At 51.8% G+C, this 15,614-nt stretch overlaps 1 protein-coding gene across 1 annotated transcript in view; it reads right to left on the reverse strand.

Moving 5' to 3' along the window:
* LOC134390255 (receptor-type tyrosine-protein phosphatase V-like) overlaps positions 1-15,614 on the reverse strand; it is a 36,266-nt gene that overhangs the window by 12,753 nt on the left and 7,899 nt on the right. The window contains 13 exon segments of the mRNA XM_063113472.1: positions 7,946-7,996; positions 8,081-8,171; positions 8,350-8,443; positions 9,546-9,649; positions 10,561-10,633; positions 11,096-11,306; positions 11,573-11,713; positions 12,064-12,345; positions 12,682-12,945; positions 13,148-13,411; positions 14,482-14,525; positions 14,527-14,698; positions 14,701-14,742. Coding sequence (XP_062969542.1) covers positions 7,946-7,996; positions 8,081-8,171; positions 8,350-8,443; positions 9,546-9,649; positions 10,561-10,633; positions 11,096-11,306; positions 11,573-11,713; positions 12,064-12,345; positions 12,682-12,945; positions 13,148-13,411; positions 14,482-14,525; positions 14,527-14,698; positions 14,701-14,742 — 1,833 coding nt within the window.

Genomic DNA, 15,614 nt, shown 5'->3' on the forward strand with positions numbered 1-15,614 from the left:
ATGAAGCTCGCTCTCTCCAGGACCAGAGACTAGAGAACGGAGGATTGCTCAAGCAGCAGGTACCGTGGTTGTCTCTGTCTGTCTGCTGTGTCTGCCTAAGAGTCTTCTTGTTGTTTACTGTAAACTGGTTTCGGATTTTCTGAGGCTCCAAGGCGGAGCCATCGGTCTGTAGTGGTCATAGCGGTGGGTAGACATACCGACAGGTCGTGGCCACAGGAATCCTGGAGGACACTCCAGATTCCTCTGTGGGAGACAAACAAGTTCATCTCCATGGGAGATCTCTAGGAAAGAGACCCCACCCGAGTTCCCTGATAATCTTGTTGTGGCACCCGTGGCAGGGGCGTGTCCGTGTTTTGTTTTTGTTTGTCTGGTTGGGTGTGTGTAGGGACTGACGATTTTCTGGGGCGACATGGGGCAGACTGTCTCAATCCCTTTAAGTCTGACTCTAAAATACTGGACTGATGTGAAGGACAGAGCTAATAATTTGTCTGTGCAGGTTAGAAGGAATAAATGGACCACACTGTGTTCTTCGGAGTGGCCAGCTTTCCAACTCGGCTGGCCCGCTGAAGGTTCCTTCTCCCCGCCATTGATTACAGCAGTAAAAAGGAAAATTTTCAGTTCTGAAGGTCACCCAGACCAGATAACTTATATCATTGTCTGGGAAGATCTAGTCACGGATCCTCCTCTGTGGGTCTGTCCCTTTGTTCCCTTAACAGGTCCAACGGCTGTATTTGCTCTTTGAGAAATAAAAAAGAAACCGGAGGTCCTGCCGTCCACCAACCCAGACTGGCTTCTTTCTGATCCTCCTCCCCCTCCCTATCCTCCTTCTCTCTGATCACAGGCAGTCCGGCCGTCAGCCCCACCAGAAGACCCACCAGAAAATGAAACCGAGTGAGGGCCTGCTCAAGGGACACGCAGTAAACGAGTGGCCTCTCCAGAGGCAATCCCTATCTTCCCCCTGCGGGTTTATGGCCCTCCTGATGGAGAGGGAAACCAGCACTTACAGTACTAGCCTTTCTCCTCTTCCGATCTTTACAACTGGAAAACTCAAAATCCCCCTTTCTCTGAAAACCCCCAAAGTCTCACTAACCTTGTAGAATCCCTTCTCTTTACTCATCAGCCCACCTGAGATGACAGCCAACAGCTCCTCCAGGTCCTGTTCACCACCGAGGAGAAACAACGGATCCTCCTGGAGGCTCGAAAGAACGCTCCAGGAGCTGATGGGTGACCTACCCTGCTCCCTGATGTTATAGATGCAGGATTTCCATTGATCAGACCAAACTGGGATTTCAACTCGGCAGAAGGTAGGGAGCACCTGAACGTCTATCACCAGGCTCTAATGGCAGGTCTCCGAGGGGCAGCAAAACGCCCCACCAATTTGACTAAGGTAAGAGAGGTGACCCAGGGGCCCGATGAGTCTTCGTCAGCCTTTCTGGAAAGACTCATGGAGGCATTCCATCAGTTTACCCCATATGACCCTGGTAGTGAAGAGCACAAAGCTACTGTGACAGTTGCTTTTATTGATCAGTCAAGCAGAGATATCAGAAAGAAACTGCAGAAGCTTGAAGGGTTACAAGATAAGTCATTGAGGGAATTAGTGCAGGTGGCTGAAAAGGTTTATCATTATAGAGAGTCAGAGGAAGAAAAAGAAAGAGAGAAAAGTGCCAAGAAAGAAATTTTCACAAAATTCTGGCCACTGTAGTCAGGGAAACTAGGGAGCCTAATGAGACAGTACTGGGCAACAAGAAGGGACCCCTGGCAAAGGATCAATGTGCATACTGTAAGGAGAGAGGACACTGGGTTCGAGACTGCCCCAAGAAAAAGAAAAAGCCTCAGGACCTCAAAGTCTTAGCCCTGCAGGAGGTCAGTGACTAGAGGGGACAGGGTTTGGATCCCCCTCCCCGAACCCAGGGTAACTTTAAAAGTGGAGGGGAAACCCACTCAGTTCATGGTAGACACTGGAGCTGAAAATTCAGTGTTACAACGAGCAAATGGACCCCTTCTCAAAAAGAAGACATGGGTACAAGGGGCTACAGGGAACAGACAGTACCCATGGACTACCCGAAGAACGGTGGACCTAGGCGTGGGCCGGGTATCCCACTCGTTCATGGTCATTCCTGAGTGCCCCTACCCACTGCTGGGAAGAGACCTCCTCACCAAAATGGGTGCTCAAATTCATTTTAACCTCGAGGGACCTCGGGTGCCAAATCGGCAAGGGAAGCCTCTCCAGGTACTAACTCTCAGGTTGGAAGATGAACACCAATTGTTTGAAAAACAAGGGCGGGAGACCGGACAGATGGACTGGTGGTTAGAAAACTACCCCCAGGTGTGGGCAGAAACTGCAGGGATAGGGAAGGCTAAAAACCAGCCACCTGTCCACGTAGAGCTGAAGGCTCAAGCCAGCCCTATAGCTGTCCGACAATAGCCAATGTCCCGAGAGGCACACGAAGGCATCCGACCCCACATTGCCCGTTTGCATCAGCTGGGGATCCTACAGAAGTGCCAATCTGCCTGGAACATGCCCTTGCTACCAGTCCGAAAACCTGGGACTAATGATTACCGACCGGTCCAAGACCTCCGAGAGGTAAATAAACATGTGGCCAACCTCCATGCCACCGTCCCTAATCCCTATAATGTTTTAAGTTCTTTACCTCCAGACAGGACCTGGTATTCGGTACTGGATCTCAAAGATGCATTCTTCTGTTTGCTGCTAACTGTAAAAAGTCAAGATTACTTTGTCTTCGAGTGGAAAGATCCAGAGACTGGCCTAACAGGGCAACTCACATGGACCCGCCTGCCTCAAGGATTCAAACCTCGCCCACCATCTTTGATGAGGCCCTACACCAGGACTTGGCTATGTTCTGGGCCTCTAACCCCCAGGTAACTCTGTTGCAGTATGTAGATGACCTCCTCCTGGCGGCGGCCGACAAGGAACTGTGTCTGGAAGGAACAAAGCATCTCCTTACGGAGTTGGGAGAATTGGGCTATCGAGCGTCCGCCAAAAAGGCTCAGATCTGCAAGTGACAGGTCAGTTATCTGGGGTACCTTCTTAAAGATGGGAAAAGATGGTTATCTGAGGCCAGAAAAGAGACAGTGTTTCACATTCCGCCACCCTCTAACCCAAGACAAGTCAGAGAATTTTTAGGTACTGCCGGGTTCTGCCGCCTATGGGTACCTGGTTTTGCTGAGATGGCAGCCCCATTATATCCCCTCACTAAGAACAGTCAGCCCTTCAAAAGGGGAAGAGAGGAGCAACAGGCTTTTGATAACATGAAGGCGGCCTTGATGTCTGCACCAGCTCTGGGGCTCCCCGACATAACCAAGCCCTTCTACTTGTATGTGGCAGAAAATAAGGGGGTTGTGAAGGGGGTCCTAACTCAAAGACTGGGGCCCTGGAAAAGGCCTGTAGCATATCTGTCTAAAAAAAAAACTAGACCCAGTAGCCTCGGGGTGGCCAGCTTGTCTAAGGATCATAGCGGCAGTTGCAGTTTTAGTAAAAGATGCTGACAAGTTAACTATGGGACAGAGTTTGGTAATTTCGGCTCCTCATGCTTTAGAGAGTATTGTCCACCAGCCCCCCGACCGCTGGCTCACAAATGCTCGCATGACTCACTATCAGACTCCGTTACTGAACTCAGACCAGGTTACTTTTGCTCCCCGGGCGAGCTTAAATCCAGCCACGTTGCTCCCAGACCCCGACCTTGACCCTCCTATCCATGACTGCCAACAAGTGCTTGCTGAGGCACATGGATGGCGGAAAGACTTGTCAGGTCAGCCTCTGATGGACGCTGAAGCCACCTGGTTCACTGATGGCAGCAGTTTCCTGGAGGAAGGAGTACGAAAGGCAGGAGCCGCTATAGTCAATGGCCAGAATCTGATACGGGCACAGACTTTACCTGCCGGAACATCCACCCAGAAGGCAGAGCTCATCGCCCTCACAAAAGCCCTTGAACTAGGAGAGGGCAAAAGAATCAACATCTATACGGACAGCAGGTATGCCTTTGCCACTGCCCATGTGCACGGTGCTATCAACAGCGGGGCCTGCTAACTTCTGGAGGAAAAGAAATTAAAAACAAGGCAGAGATCATAGCCCTGCTAGAGGCCCTTCACCGACCGCTAAATGTGAGTATTATACACTGACCGGGCCACCAGAAAAGGGATTCCCCCATCTCCAGGGGAAACAACTTGGCCGATTCAGAGGCAAGGGTGGCAGCCACGGGTCCTCATCTATTATGTTGGTTAACATCCCCGAGCCAGAAAAGCCCAAATTTAAATACTCAGCTGAGGACGTAGCAGTGATCTCAAGGAACTCTAATAACTACTTTTATCAGGAAAAAGGGCATTGTCATGCAGCGTCAGGCAAGCCTATCTTGCCACAAGAACAAGCCATGATCAAACAAATGCACCAATGGACTCATCTGGGAGTAAACAAATTGACCCAGACTGCCCTGAGGACAGAATATCATATCATAGGGCTAAAACAATTAGCAGAGCAGATGGTTAAAAGCTGTGTACCTTGTCAAAAAGTAAATGTCTGCAAAAATACAGCGGGACCTGGCAAGAGACTCAGGGGAAACAGACCAGGGGTGTATTGGGAAGTAGATTTTACAGAGGTCGAGCCAGGCAGATATGGTTACAAGTATCTCCTAGTTTTTATAGACACCTTCTCCGGATGGGTGGAAGCATTCCCAACAAAACAAGAAACAGCCACTGTCGTGGTCAAGAAAATCCTGGAAGAAATCTTCCCACGCTTCGGGGTGCCCAAGGTAATCGGGTCCGACAATGGACCCGCTTTTGTTGCCAAGGTAAGTCAGGGAGTGGCCAGACACCTAGGGGTCAATTGGAAATTACATTGTGTCTATAGACCCCAGAGTTCAGGGCAAGTAGAAAGGATGAACAGGACTCTAAAAGAGACCCTGACTAAATTAACCATGGAGACTGGCATGGACTGTGTGGTGCTCCTTCCCTTGGCCCTGTTTAGAGCTAGGAACACCCCCTACTGGTTCAACCTGACTCCCTTTGAAATTCTCTATGGTGCCCCTGCCCCCTTGACTTTACTGGGGACGCCTTTGAACCCACTTGCCACAGTAACAGTGACATATGCCAGGTTGTAGGGACTACAAGTGGTGCAGAAAGAAGTCTGGACACAGCTGGCTGCCGCCTATGAGCCTGGGACCCCCGAAGTTTCTCACCAGTTCCAGGTTGGAGACACAGTCTGTGTGAGACGGCATCGCTCCCAGACCCTGGAGCCCTGCTGGAAAGGACCTTACCTAGTGCTTTTAACAACCCCAATGGCTGTAAAGATAGACGGAATCTCTGCTTGGATCCACGCCTCGCACATAAAACCTGCACCACCAGAGGACCAAGGACTGAGAGACACTGCCTGGATAGTCCAGAGCTCCAAGGAGCACCCCTTAAAACTGAAAATTGTTCGAACACCCTAAATATTGTAAGATGAAAACTCCCTTGCTCCTCTTATGCCTAACAATTCTCTTCCAGGGCGCAAGAACTAGCAGCCCACACATCCCCAGAAATTTCACTTGGTATGTTATAAATAGGGTGGGAGATACAATCTGGAGTCAATCCAAGGTGACTACAGGAGAGTGGTGGCCTGACTTATTTCCAGATGTGTGTAAACTAGCTTTAGGAGCCCCAGGCAACTGAGATCTAGAAGGATACTTTGATGCTCACAAACCCCCTTCTATCCCCTCCCCACCAGGGCGCCTTGGGCTCGATCCATGGGGGGGTTGCTCTACTAGAGATCGGAGAAGTACACTGGGTGCCCTCACTTTCTATGTGTGCCCTGGGTTCCACCGTAACAGGGCACTTAACCACAGATGTGGAGGAAAAGGAGATTATTTCTGTAAGAACTGGGGCTGCGAGAACTTGGGGGACACATATTGGGGCCCCTCATCATCCTGGGACTATATAAAGGTAACTGCTAATTATACCCACCAAAAGACAGGGAGCCAAGGAAATCCAAGTTGGAAAAATGTCCCTGCCTGCAGTGAGTGGTGCCACCCCCTCAGAGTGTCTTTCACAAAAGCAGGGGAAAAGGCTAGCGGATGGGACAAAGGATATATGTGGGGATTAAGGTTTTTTAAAGAGAGGTATGATGATGGGCTGTTGTTTGCCATCAAGCTCAAAGTAGAAACCCAGTATATTGCTGTGGGCCCAAATAAATATTTAGCCCCAGTGGGGCCTGCAATGGTCAAACTAAAAACTACCTCCGCACCCCCAGGTACCCAACCAGAGTCCTCAGCCCCTGCTAAAAGGTCAAAGACCAGGGCACCAAAGAAAATGTCTAAACCTTCTAAACCTAGGCTTCAAAAACAATCTGGGATATCCCCCTTAATCTCTGAAGCCTTTAAGTACCAACCCCAATGCTACCCGCTCCTGCTGGCTTTGTTATGATGTTGCCCCCCCATATTATGAAGAAGTAGCCTTTAGAAATGAAATTAAAACTGCAACTGACATTTCTAACTGTCATTGGCAGCAACAACAGGTCAAACTCACTCTGTCAGCTGTTACAGGGCAAGGAACGTGTGTGGGAAAGATCCCCTCCTCACACAGCCAGCTGTGCAATCAGACACTTAACTTGACTGAGTGGTCTGGTGACACATATCTGTTGCCGCCTCCGGGGGGATGGTAGGCTTGCGCCACAGGGGTTACACCCTGCGTTAGCTCAAAGGTCCTAAAAGAAACCCAGGATTTCTGTGTCCTGGTTCAGTTGCTACCTCTGCTCATTTACCATCCTTATGAAGAACTATTATTATATTGGGATAAAAATAATGGAAACTACAGAACTAAAAGAGAGCCCCTAAGTATCACACTCTTTGTCCTCTTAGGCTTAGGATTGGGAGCAGCTGGAGCGGCTACAGGAGCCTCAGCTCTAGTTATCCAACATCAGAATTACCAAAGTTTGCAGGCAGCCATAGATGCTGATATTAAAAAAATAGAAAATTCAATTACTAAGTTACAAGAGTCCCTCACCTCTCTTTCTGAGGTGGTCTTGCAAAATAGAAGGGGATTAGATCTCGTGTTCCTTCAGCAGCAGGGGCTCTGCACTGCACTAAGAGAAGAATGTTGTTTTCACATTGATCACTCAGCAGTAAAGACTCCATGGCCAAAATTAGGGAAGGCTTGGCCAAAAGAAAAGGAGAAAGAGATCAAAATCAGGGATGGTTTGAGTCATGGTTCAACTCCTCCCCATGGCTCACGACCCTTGTGTCTACTCTGCTAGGACCATTAGTTATTTTAGTGTTACTTCTGACCTTTGGTCCCTGCATTTTAAATCGCTTAGTAGCTTTTGTTAGGGAACGTGTTAGTACTGTCCAGATTATGATGTTTAGACAGCAATATCAGGAATTAAACCAACAAGAAACAAGTATTTCATGATTGAAATACGCACAAGAAAAAGGGGGGAAATTGTAAAGAAAAATATAACTTTAATATACGCAGTTTCGTAACAAATGCTTGCTAAAAACATTTGAAGTAAAGCAGCTTCTAAGAGGCCGTATAGAGGTCAGGTGGGCCTGAGCACACTAAACATTCCAAGAAGGGAGTGACCCCCACCCGGTTCCAGGAAATGACTAGTTCCTCATCCAAAGGCCACCTGGCCAGACCCCGGGGAAGATAAACGATTAAGAAATGCACTGTTCCTTATCGGGGTGCCAGCCAGCCTGCTAAAGCCTATCTGTAAATCTAAAGGCGCCACAGATAACCAACAACTCATCCTGTCACAAAGATCTGTTCAGAAAAACTGTATAAAAGATGCTTGTATTGTAAGCTCGGGGTGGCTTCTGTCCAGGAGACTAAGTGACCCCAGCATGCTGGATAAAACTCCTCTTGCCTGATTGCAGCAGTCTCTGTCTCATGGTCTTCATGGAATGAGCCATCCCTGTGGGAGTGGGATTTGTGCATGGTGCACAGGTCTTACAGTAGTCAGAGTGGGGCTCTCCCTCCAGCTGGGTCAGCCTGACCCTGGAGTGGTCAACTGCAGAAGGCAAAACCGTGCACTCAGTGCCTGGGCACATGCAGCCCCCCCCTCCATTCCCCCTCTCCTGCTCCCAGCACTCACAGGGTAGCACAGGTGGGTAATGGTTCTTGGTGGTGCTGGCAGGATGTTCAGCCTCCAATCTGGGCTGTTCCTTGACCACCTCCTTCAGTTCCTGCAGAGATCAGGGGAAGGCACTGGTTGCTGAAGTAGACCCATCTTGTCTCACACCAGGAGAGGGTCGGGGTGAGAGTGCACAGCTGGAGTTCCTCCCAGACCTTCTGGCAGGTCCAGCCCAGCCCACATGCCCACGGTCCTTCCTCCACTGAGTCTGAGGGCAGTACACGCCTTACCTCAAACTTCAGAAAGAAAGCCTGATGAGCCTGATCACTCTTGGCCTCATAGCTCTGCCAGAAGCTGTGGATAGGGATGGGCCAGTGGGTCTGCCTGGTGGGAGAGGGAGGGATTAGGTAGGTCCTCAGCCTCAGGTGCAGAGTCCTGCCCCACCCTCTCCTGGGTGATGGGTACAGAGCAGGGGCCTCAGTCCTGGCTGCACACACTGATCACCTGGGGGCCTGCTAGAAATGCAGACCCCGGATTATGCCCTCAGGTGTGGAGCAGTGTGCATTTTCAGCAAGGTCCTCTGATGCCCAGCCTGAGCTGTGAAACACCAATATGGAAAGATGGAAAATGGGAGCAGAAAGAAGGGGTGGGGAGGCAGGAGCTATACATGAATGCATTTATGAGTCTTTTAGGACCTCACGAGGTCCTGAAGAGGGCTTCTGTACATAGCCTGTGATGAGGTTAACATTGAAATTGGTGGCCTGTGAGAAAAGCAGATTGCCCTCTCTAATATGGGGGGGCTTCATTCAATCAGTTGAAGGCCTGAAGAGAACAAGACTGATCTCCCCTGAGTAAGAAGGAATTCTGCCAGCGGACTGCCTAGGGGCGCTCCCTCAGTCTCTGGCCTGCTGGCCTAGCCCACCAGATTGTGGACTCGCCAAGCCTCCGCAGTCCCATGAGCCAATTCCTTAAAATCAATCAATCGCTCTCCCTCCCTCCCTCTCTCTGTACACACACACACACACACACACACACACACACACACACACACACACACACACACACACACATCCTGCGGCTGTTTCTGTGGAATCCCTGGCTTATACAGTGACTTTGGAGGAGAGGCGTTGTTGAACAGGCTTTGAGAAGGGTGGTGGTGGCTGAGGAAGAAGAATGGGACTCTGACAGAGACTTGCAGTCCCCTGTCTGGGATGCACAGTCACAGAGGAGCAGGCTGCCAGGGGGACTTGGCAATGCCACCACGGCCCATGCAAGGCAGGCCACACCGCACCACCGGGAACAGGGAAGTGTACTTACTGCAGGTTGTAAGCCGTCAGCTCTTAGGATAACTGACTCTTCTCTGCCCTGCAAAGGGTGAAGAGGCATGTGGGAGGCAGCCCAAGAGGGTAGGGGCCAGCCAGCCGTGGTCCCCCAGCTCTTCCCAGCCACCAGCCTTTCCTCCCACTCACCTCTGGCCCTTCACCACCTCCAGCACAGCAGGCCCAGCACAGCAGAGATGATAAGGACATAGCCCACCATGATGCCCATCACTACTGAAAGGGACACTGCTGCTGGGGAGACACTGGGGCTCTGTGGAGGGCAGAGGAAGGGTAGAAGATGGCAGCCTTGTCCCACTGACCCTGTAGGACCTTCTGGGTGGAGAACACAGTGACGACCCCTTCCCACCAGAAGTCTCAGATGCTAGACCAGGGCCAGAGATGGCTGCCTGGAGGACATCCTGGATGGGAACTGAGAACACCCAGCAAGCCCTCCCTGGCCCTAGCTCCTGGGCATGCCCCAAAGACCCCTCCCTGATACACCCCAAGAAAAGAAAGAGGGTAGGAGTGTGGCTTCCTGGACCTTCTAGAACTGCACTGTCCTATATGACAGCCACTAGCCACATGTGGCTATTGAGCCCTTGAAATGTGGCTTCTCCAGTTTAAGATTTGCTATTAGTGTAAAATACACACCAGACTTCAAAGTCTTTCTACTAAAAAAAAAAAAATGTATAATATCTTATTAGTAATGTTTTTAACTGATCATGAGTTGAAATGATAATATTTTAGATATCTTGGTTTAAATAAAATGTTACTAAAATTAATTTTACCTGTTTCTTTTTATCTTTTTAGCATACCTATTAGGAAATTTTAAATTACATATGTGGTTTGCATTTGCGGCTTGCTTATGTTTCTGTTGGGCAGTGCCGTTCTAGAACCTCAATGGCCTGGGAGCAGCCAGGCATAGAGGGGCTGGCAGGAAGGTAGTATGAGTGTGGGCAGCAGCAAGCCATTTCAGTGCCTCTGCCTCTCCTACCCACCACTGCCAGCTCACCCAGGCCAAGTCTAGAGCCAAGAGCACCTTTGTCACTAGCTCTGGGTCTCCCAGCTGTGCTAGGCAGGACACATTTTCTCAGGAGTCTCAGCTCTGTCCCTCCTGCTATTGATTGGGAATGAGCCTCAGAAGAGGGGTCCCAGCACTCCTCCCCTTCGCCAGGTCCCCGCCCCACCTGAGAAGGCCGAGAAGTACATAATGGTCTCAGGAGAGTTGTACCTGGTAAAGGCCACAACACTGTACCTGGGGCAGAGAGGCAGGCAGATAAGGCTAAGCCCCTCCCAGGAAACTGGGTCCTGAGCAGTAGACAGTGAGAGCTTCTCTCACCTGTTTAGAGACTATGTATCATGCTACCTGCCACCTTGGAGCAAACCGCCTCTAGCTTCTCTTCTGCCTTCCCTGCCCTATTCTGAGAGCAGGAAGAAGCTCTAGAAATAGGTACCTGGAGATCCTTGCAATTGCCCTGGCAAGCTGAAACAATCCAACCTCCTTCCTTTTTTTTCAAAAAAGAACCATGTAACAGATTAGTGTTTCCTTTTTTGCCTTGCCTGCCAGGAAGCCCAGTCAAAATAACTCTTTTGACCCTTACCGACTAGCACGTGAATTCTCTTTGTGAGTCAGCCAGATGTTTTGTTGAAAGAATGTGTAGACAACCCATAAATGAGACTGATAATGGCTCCCCCTCCCTTCAGCCTTAGCCCTCACCTACACTGGGAACCAGGCTTGAATTTCCCACTACAGATCTCCTGGATGTGGCCACAGTCGTCTATGCCAGTGGGCACCGTCCAGGATCTCAGCACAGCCCAGGGCCCTGGGGAGAAGGGGTTGGGGGGCAGGATGGCGAGGCAGGAGTCCTGTTCTCTGTAGAAGTGGTCATCCCACATGTGGCTGATGGCTTCCTCGGAAGGCCAAGCCACTGGGAGAGGAATGAGGAAGGTGCAGAGTGGGTGGGCAGTGGGGCCAAGGCTCTTTTCCCCACTGCACAGGGGCTAGCCCATTTCTTTAATATGCTCCCATCACTCACAATCCAACATCAGTCCTGTCCTCGAGAACATTCTGGGTCTTCCTTCCTGCTCCAAGACTAATGCCAGCCTCAGATATTTCACCTTATCAGTCTCAGACCCCCTCACCCACCCCATGCCAGGTAACAGCCAGGGTCTTCCCATCCCCTCCTGGGCCCATGTGACATGTTGGTGGTGGTAATGACACCATACCACTGGATGTGCGCATCATCCTTGCCAAACATGCCCCTGGTGATCATCACTCCCATTTCTGTGTCAGGCCCCAGCTGGGGGGCTACAGCTAACTCTGGAGGATGCCAGGCTGGGGGTGGAGAAGAACAGAGTGAGGTCCTGACCAGGTGCCTAATAATCAGTCTTCAAGGGTGGGAACCATGCCATCATAAACCCAGTCCTGTTCACAGTGCCTGGCAACACATGGCTAATGGATGCAATAGAATAAGGACTGGAACATTCCTGGGCCAGGGTGCCAGGGCATCGAGCCCAAAATATGGTATCAAACCAGCAAGATCAGGGCCAGAGGAAAGGGTTGGGGCTCGGGGAGCAGCGACAGCCCCAGGCAGCCAGGACCAGATGAGAGACAGCCCCAGCTGGGCAGCAGTGGAGAAAGACTGAGGGAACAGAGGTGGCTCAGAGACAGTGCGAGAAGCCTACCCTCGGCAGACGTGGCGCACACCAGGGTGACCGCCCGACTCCACAGACCATTCCTCCCCAGCACAGTGAGGCCGAGGCGATAGGCAGTGGCAGGCACCAGGTTGGGCAACGGGAGGGCATCCTGGGAGGTGCTGGCCTAGAACACGAGGTGGGCATTCCCTCCTGCTGCCAGCTGCTCTGCCACAACCAGACAGGTGGCCACATCCCCAGCAGGCACCATCCAGTTCAGGGCCAAGCAGGTGGCCTCAGGCTGGCACTGGACATCCTCCACGGGGCCCAGCTCTGTGAGAATCAAAGGTTCTGCATTGTGTGGGTGTCAGTGTACCCCAAGAGGTTGACATCTGGGTCAGGAGCTCTCAAAATCAGCAGGTGCAAAGGCACTGGGCATTTAGGTCCACGGAATGGCACACCTGCCACACAGAGAAACAACTTCTCCTTTGCACATCACTGCCCACTGGGAGACACATAGGGAGCTTAACCCAGGGCAAGGGTGTGCACAGCATCCCCTGGAAAGAGTAGGTGGCTCACTGTGGAATGGCCATTGCTGCTGGCCTGGACTGGGCCTGCCTCTCAGGGCACCCTCATCCTCCCCCAGCAGACACCAACATACCAACATACCAACAGGCAGCACCACGGGGTGAGTGGATGCCCGGAGTGGCCCCGCCTGGCACAGCACTGACAGGGAGAGGTTGCATTCAGGAGTGAGACCCCTCAGGAAGAGGTGGGCCTGGCCTAGCATAAGGGGCTGCTCCCAGGAGAGGCGCCCAGCCTCTGAGAGTTGGGCACGGCACACCCCCTGCCCCTGGGGGCTGCTGGCCCAGGCCAGGTTGACCACAGCACTGCCTGCCTGCATCGACACCAACTCATTGGGTATGAGCGGGGCTTGGGGGGAGGGGATCAGGTCAGCCTGGCCGCTGGTCCCAGTCCTCAGAGCCCCGCGCGTGACTCCAGGGGTCGCCGACTCCATGCAGGATGCTTGGGTGTGGAGGTGGAAAATAGAACTAAAGGGGGCTAAGATGCCATTCAGGGAAGAGCCCAGGGGTCTCAGAGGCAGCCCTGCCCACCTTTCCCACACCCCACTCACACGTCCAGCTAGAGGCGTTGGCTGCCGCAGTGTGAAGGGGCCCAGCCCACGCGACAGTCCCCACTTCGTACTTAGTGCCCAGAGTCAGAGCCGAAAACCTTGTGCTGTTCACCTCGGCTCCCATGGCACTGGCGCCTGCCCGGGCACCCACCTGGTACAGGGTCACCTGGTAGCCATTCTGGCCCCTGAGAGCATGGACCCAGGATGCCCAAAGCTGGGTAGGGCCTTCACTAGTCACATTTACCAGAGGAGGAGCAAGGGGGGCTGCAGGGAAAGCAAGATATGGGGGAAGGATAGGGAGAGAGAAAGAATCTGAACCAAATCTCTGGCTCCTCCCTCCCTGAAAGATCCTCCACTCCCCCTCCATCCTTGGCTCAGTCAAGAAACTCCAGGAGCCTGAGACATCAGGGCATCAAAGAGCCTACAACTGTCCTCAACAGTAAGCAGCCTGATGGCAGGACCTGCCAGTTATCCCAGCAGCACAGCACAGGCTCAAACCGGGTTGGTAGATGAATTAACCACTTACTCTCCCCACAGCACCAGCCCTCTTGAGCTGGAGTTAGACGAGGCAGTATGAGAGTTAAATCATGTGCCTTTTCCCAGCTTCTGCACCCAAGAAGCTTGTAGATCCTTAAGTGGATGGACAGGCAGGGTCTGGAGGCTTAGGCAGTGCCCCTCCACCCTCAGATCTTGAGCCCAGTATCTGGAGTCACACGAGCCTGGCCCAGTCACCTAGTCATCACTTCCCTTTACAGATGTGTTGTTATGGGGATTTTTTTTTTTTTTTCTGGTGGCTGGCCGATATGGGGATGTGAACCCTGGACCTTGGTGTTATCAGCACCATGCTCTAACCAACTGAGCTAATCAGCCAGCACTGTTATGAGGATTAAATGAGGGAATGCAGAGAAGACACTTAGCAAAGTGCCCAATGGGCATTAGCCATTGCTGTTGTTATTACTAACATCTCATGGCCCAGCTGCGACTAGAGACCAGGTCCTGGCGGGGTCTCCACTGCTACCCACCTCCATACTGTCAGCCATGGAGAGAGCATGGAGAGCAGCATGCCATGGCCACTGGACAAGTGAGCAAACTCTGGGTTCTGCCCACCTTCTAGAATGCCAGAAGGGCCAGGACCCCAGGGGAGTCTCATGAGGGCGATGGGGGATCCTGGTGCTAGGGATAGGAGGAACAGCCACAGGCCGGTGTGTGCCCCACAGTCAACCCAGCTGTCCGCCCACAGACCAAGAGGGGTCAGGGTGGGGGGGTGAGGAGGCACGCAACACCCTGGGAATCCAGAGAGCAAGGGTGAGGAAAGCCATACAGAGGGCACTCACGGGTCCGGCCCGTGGCGTTGATGTTGCTGCTCTGATCCGGGCCACAGCCGCACCAGGAACTCAGTGCCCATGCACAGCAGAGCCCGGGAGAAGTTCTGGGCCTCCGGAGCCAGAGTTTCTTCGCTTTCCAGAGTCAGGGGCCTCAGGCGGTAAAGCTGCAGCTGGAAGCCATCCCTGCCCCCTGGTGGGGCACTCCAGGAAGCCCTCAGGGTGGGAGCTGGGCAGCAAGGCTTAGGCTCAAATTGGCAGGAGGAGCTGGGCCTACAGGGTCAGGGAAGAAGTGGTTTGAAAGAACCCGAATCCTTTGCATTATCTGCTGCTTCTCTTCAGCCTTGAAACAAACTCCAAACACTCCCAGTCTAAAAACCCAGCTCCCACTAGGATCAAAGCCCACTCTCCCTCCCTTCTCAGGAACACCTCTTGAAAAGTCACCTGTCCTGATTCTTGCTCCCCCACCTCCTCCCTGACTGGCAGCTCCTTGAGGGCACAGTGCTTGGTTTACTGCAGTCCCCTCCAGTACCCTGCTCAGTGCCCACCCTGTCACACCCCTTAGGGCCCCGGTCTCCAGCTCATCCACTGACATTCAGTTACTGAAAGGCCTCTGTCTGTCCGTCTGTCTGGCCTGTGGTCCTTGCTGCATGCTCGGCCTCCTGCTAAAGCCCTCTCCACCCATCCTACCCAGACCCTCCTGCTTCTCACCCAGCTTGGGGAAACCTTCCCTGACACCCTAAGCATGTGTCCCTCCTGTGAGTACTAAAATATTAGGTTGAATCACATAAAATTCCTAATATTCAGCCATTTAAATCTACAAGAATGGAGTTTCATATGGTTCAAGCTAACACAGAGTGAACATTCCTATCAATGCATTTATATTTATTATAATATGATATATAAAATCATACACATTATATATGTATGTAAACTATATGTTTACTTGTCAGTCTTTCTCCCTAGACTGTCTCATTTTTAGCCTCAGCACCTATACATACCCATACCTAGAAAATGAGAGGCATGCATTAAATATTTGTTAGAAGGATGGATGAATGGATGGATAGATGGATGGGTGAGCACACGGATGGATAGAGGAATGGCTGGAGATGTGGATGGATGGGGGATGGAGGAGCAGATGGGTG

Source organism: Cynocephalus volans, chromosome 11 (assembly GCF_027409185.1).
Source record: "Cynocephalus volans isolate mCynVol1 chromosome 11, mCynVol1.pri, whole genome shotgun sequence".
Classification (NCBI taxonomy): Eukaryota; Metazoa; Chordata; class Mammalia; order Dermoptera; family Cynocephalidae; genus Cynocephalus; species Cynocephalus volans.